A 4,470-nucleotide genomic window follows, 5' to 3' on the forward strand; every position below is an offset into this window, starting at 1 on the left:
TTTACCTATAGCCAATTTCCTGTTTTGGCCGGATTCCGGGTGAACTGCTTATCCGTCAAAGAAATACATTTCAAAAATGAATTCAGCATTTCTCCTTATCCCTATATCGAATCTCTAATCGACTTTAAAAATAAACTTTAATTCTACCAAATTCCCGATTTTGGCATATGGCATTTACGAACTTGACCTGTACTTTGACCCAAAGGATTCTCACACCATTTTTGAACGAAATATCTCAATCCCTTGTTAGGTAACCCTCACTAACGTTTTAGGATCAGAAAAAGCGGAAGCTTAACCTGGCTCGAAAACAGTCAAAACAAGGATAATGCAAAGATCAGTGTAGTTCCGTTCGGGTGGAACAGACTGGCCTAAGAAGTTCGAGATCTCGGAGTCTGACGTAAGTAAGATAAGGCGGGTCTGATGCTTTGATAAAACCAATCAGACAGATTAAAAAATCAATCAACTAAATATCGCAGAAAAGCCTGATCAAGGAGTTATGTCACAAACATGAAAACAAACGAGAGATCAACTGATACAGCTCACAAATAAGCCAATAAAATATAGCACAAAAAGAAGAAAGGACACACTACAAAATTTCGTGGTCTTAAATTAATCCGCTTTGAAAGAATATTATTATGTTTTAGCCGTGGACGTTTTTTTTGGGATACCAGAAAGTAAGTGACGGAGAAAAAATTTTCCGTCTGTTATCACTATAACTCTAGCAGGGGTTGAGATAATTTGTTAAAAATTGGTGCCTTTTGGTCAAAGTAAAGGTCAAGTTCGTAGATGGGCTCCCTAGCTCTATATTTGGGTGTGAGGGAGGGGTTTTCAAGTTAAGGGGCGAACAAATATTTTTAAATGCCAATGAGATAGTCACTTTAGGGGTAAGTAGAAATGCTGAATAAAAAGCTGAAATTTATTTTGACGCCGGACAATTGGTTCGCCCAGAATCCGGCCAAAACCGGAAATTTGGAGGATGTTCCTGAAACTGATTAGAGGGTGGACATAGGGGTAAGGAGACATTCTGAATCCGTTTTTTGGCTTCATTTTCTTACCGGACAAGCAGTTCGTCCGGAATCCGGTTTAGAAAAAGGTAAAAGTTGTTCCTGAAGCTGATTAGAGGGTCGATATAGGGGTAAGGAGACATTCTGAATCCGTTTTTCAGCTTCATTTTCTTACCGGACAAGTAGTTCGCCCGGAAAGCCAAAACCGTTAAGTCTGCTGAAGGTTAAAGTTGTTCCTAAAGCTTATTAGAGGGTCGACAGAGTGGTAAGTAGACATGCTGAATCCAAACCTGAAATTTATTTTGACGCCGGAACATTGAGTTCGCCCGGAATCAGGTTTGGAAGAAGGTAAAAGTTGTTCCTGAAGCTGATTAGTGGGTCGATATAGGGGTAAGGAGACATTCTGAGTCCGTTTTTGAGCTTCATTTCTTACCGGACAAGTAGTTCACCCAGAATTCGGCCAAAAACGGTTTTGGGGCGGTCTCCGGCGAAATTGTGTTTACTGACAATTTTGTTTCAGGAAATGCATGTTACAACCAAGGGAAACACTTGGCGTTAGAACACCGACCTTGACAGAACACCTAGCGCCAGAAACGAGAGATAAATTCGAAACCGGAGAAGACTTCATGCCATTGGTCAACACAAATGATGAGAAGGAGTCAGATATAGGGCAAGAGTTCTCCGATCAAGGACAATAATGAAACTCTTTTCATGTGTCGCCAAGCTGGAGTACATTATATCAGTAGTTGCTGGTTCCAATGACATAGTTAAGACCGCCTGGGAAAATTCTAGATTGAATGCAAGAGATATCTTGGTGGAAATACAATCTACATCATCTTCTGTGTTTGAGCTGTGCAAGGAACTAACAGTCGATTGCACTGAAGAACTTCTTAACATTTCGGCAACTAGTGGAGTTGTTGTCGAAAATCACAGTGACGACTCCGAAAGTGTAGTTCACAAGGATCCTGGAATAAGGAAGCCAATCTCTAGCGAAAACCAAAGGAAATACCTGATTTCATGTGGTCCTAATCAACCAAAGCTGAGTGTGTTCCCAGCTGATCTGTCAATATCAAAAAAGAAACAGTGTCGTTTTCACCCCAGCTGGTATGAAGATTATAAGTTATTATAGTACAGGATCGAGAAAGATGCTGCCTTCTGAGTCGTTTGCTTGCTTTTACCAAGTGGTCCGGGGCGAGACCAGTCCGAAAACGCTTGGGTGGAAGACGGTGGGCGGCAATGGCACAAAATGAAGAGCCAAGGAAAAGCAAAGAAGGGAAAACTGGCTAGTCACTTCTCTTCCGGGTCACACAAAGCAGCTTTGTCGGATTATTGTCACTTCGTCAACAGTAATGGTCATGTTGATTTCCTACTTGATAAAAGAACTCGAGCTAAGCTTTTGCAACAAGCAAAAGATGAAGAGACAAACAGAAAAATTGTGACAATTCTTTTGGACGTTGCAAGAACCCTAGCGAGACAAGGCATTGCATTTAGAAGAATGGAAGAACAAGACGGCAACTTTGTTCAATTTGCTCAACTTCTAGCGAGATATGTGCCTGCTCTTGAAGCTTGGTTAAATGATTCTCGGTATAGACCATACAAAGTTACCAATCTACAAAAAATGTCCCAGAACGAGTTTATTGAATTGCTTTCAGCAGAAGTCAGGCAGAAGATCCTTGACGAAGTCCTGGATTCAGAATTTTAATATTTGATGGCAGATACGATACCTGATGCTTCACATTCTGATAAGCTTGCTTTCGTAATCCCCACCATCAGCTCGGAAGGGATGCCTAGAGAGAGACTATTAGTTGTTAGCGAGGCAAATGACAAAACTGGTCAGGGTATGGCAGAAAGTATAATAGGAACACTGACGAGGAGAGGAATTCCGCTGAATAAACTAGCTTTTCAGTCATAGGACTATGCAAGTGCAATGTCTGGTCAGTTTAATGGAGCCCAGCCGAAAGTATCGGAACTTCTCAGTCGCCGTGTACCTTATATACCCTGCCAGGCCCACAGACTAATCACAGTGACACAGCATAGTTGCGATTCATCTCTCTTGATAGCCGAGCTTTTCAATATCCTCGAAGAAATGTATGTGTTCTTCTCTTCATCTACAAAGCGCTTTGCCGCCCTTAAAGAAAAACTCTCTTCGATTGAAAACAGCCTTAATCTCCGAAACTTATCACGGACCCGGTGGACCGCAAGGGCTGAAACAATACAAGCAGTGGTTACTTCTTTTGAAGCAATAGTCTCAGCCTTTGACGAAATAAAACAGACGAAGAACGCCGATACGAAGACGAAAGCACAAGCCAGCGGCCCCCTGAAAAGGATTCTCAACTTCGATTTTATCGCCTGCCTCATGTTCATGAAAAATATCATGTACAAGGCCAGGATTGCAACAGAAAAGCTTGAAGAAGAGGATATGAACATCATCGACACAATGGAGATGCTAGACGCTACGAAGAAACTTTTTGAAAGAATATCTTGTGAGGAAATGAACAGTTTAATTGCCAGTGCAGCACAGTTTGCCAAAAGGATGGAAGCGGACCCAGAGGCTGATTTCATCAGACACCATCGTCGGAGACTTGGACCATCTCGTTATGACAGCCAAGCTCAAAGTCAAGCCGATATCTAAAAGCATCAGTTTTATAGACAACATTTCAGAATCTTGCTTGACAAGTTGACTACAATGATGGGAGATAATCTCAGAGCTTGCCTTGCCAATTTTCTGCCATTTTGCACCTTACTCCAGCCTCCTTTGAACAAAAGTATCTCAGTTGCAGATATTGAGCAAGCAACAAAGTTTTTCCCAAACCAGAAAAAAGCTCCAGATGCTACTGGTCTTCAAGTAGAGCTTGATGTTTTGCTCCAGTTTTGCCAAGGCACTGCTTGCTTCAGAGAAGTCCTTGGTGAAGGACATCGCCGGAACCGTCAGCTTAAGCAAGCCAGTCGTCTCTGCAAATTGGCAGCAACTGCCCCTGTTGCAGTTGCAGCTGCCAAAAGAACATTCAGCAAACTCAAGTTTGTGAAGAATTGGCTGAGAACTGCCATGCTTTATTCTTGACTGGATTCCCGCATGTTGTTGGCGAGTGAGAAAGACCTCACCGATGGTGTAGACTTAAACAAGATTGTTCAGCGTTGGTCCATTTTGAAGAAGAGGCGAATCCAGATTTAAGCTTTTCTGAGTTGTGTATTTGCGCATGTAGTGTTCCTTTTTTGTCCTTCCTTGTTCCAGTAGATAAGTATAAATGATAAAAAACTATTGTCTATTAAATTTTTAGTTAATTACGTGTCGTATAATTTGAACTAAAATTTTTTAAAAAGACGGTTCTCACCCCCCCCCTGGCCTGTGGGCTACGAGCCACCCCGGAGGGGGGGGGGCAAAGTTGGAGCCAATTTTTCCAAATCAATTGAAAATGACAGTGAAAACTGAAAAATGATCCATATATTAATTACCATAATGGCAAAC

The 4,470-nt window shown here is 41.8% G+C and overlaps 1 protein-coding gene across 1 annotated transcript; it reads left to right on the plus strand.

The window, feature by feature from the left end:
- Positions 1-2,931: 2,931 nt before the first annotated feature.
- Positions 2,932-3,636, plus strand: LOC148938870 (uncharacterized). The gene has a single exon (XM_089107478.1). The coding sequence runs from the start codon at positions 2,932-2,934 to the stop codon at positions 3,634-3,636; it is 705 nt and encodes a 234-aa protein (XP_088963604.1).
- Positions 3,637-4,470: the final 834 nt, after the last annotated feature.

This window comes from Artemia sp. Qi Xiang Cuo, unplaced genomic scaffold, assembly GCF_049724085.1.
Source record: "Artemia sp. Qi Xiang Cuo unplaced genomic scaffold, ASM4972408v1 HiC_scaffold_152, whole genome shotgun sequence".
In the NCBI taxonomy this organism is placed as follows: domain Eukaryota; kingdom Metazoa; phylum Arthropoda; class Branchiopoda; order Anostraca; family Artemiidae; genus Artemia; species Artemia sp. Qi Xiang Cuo.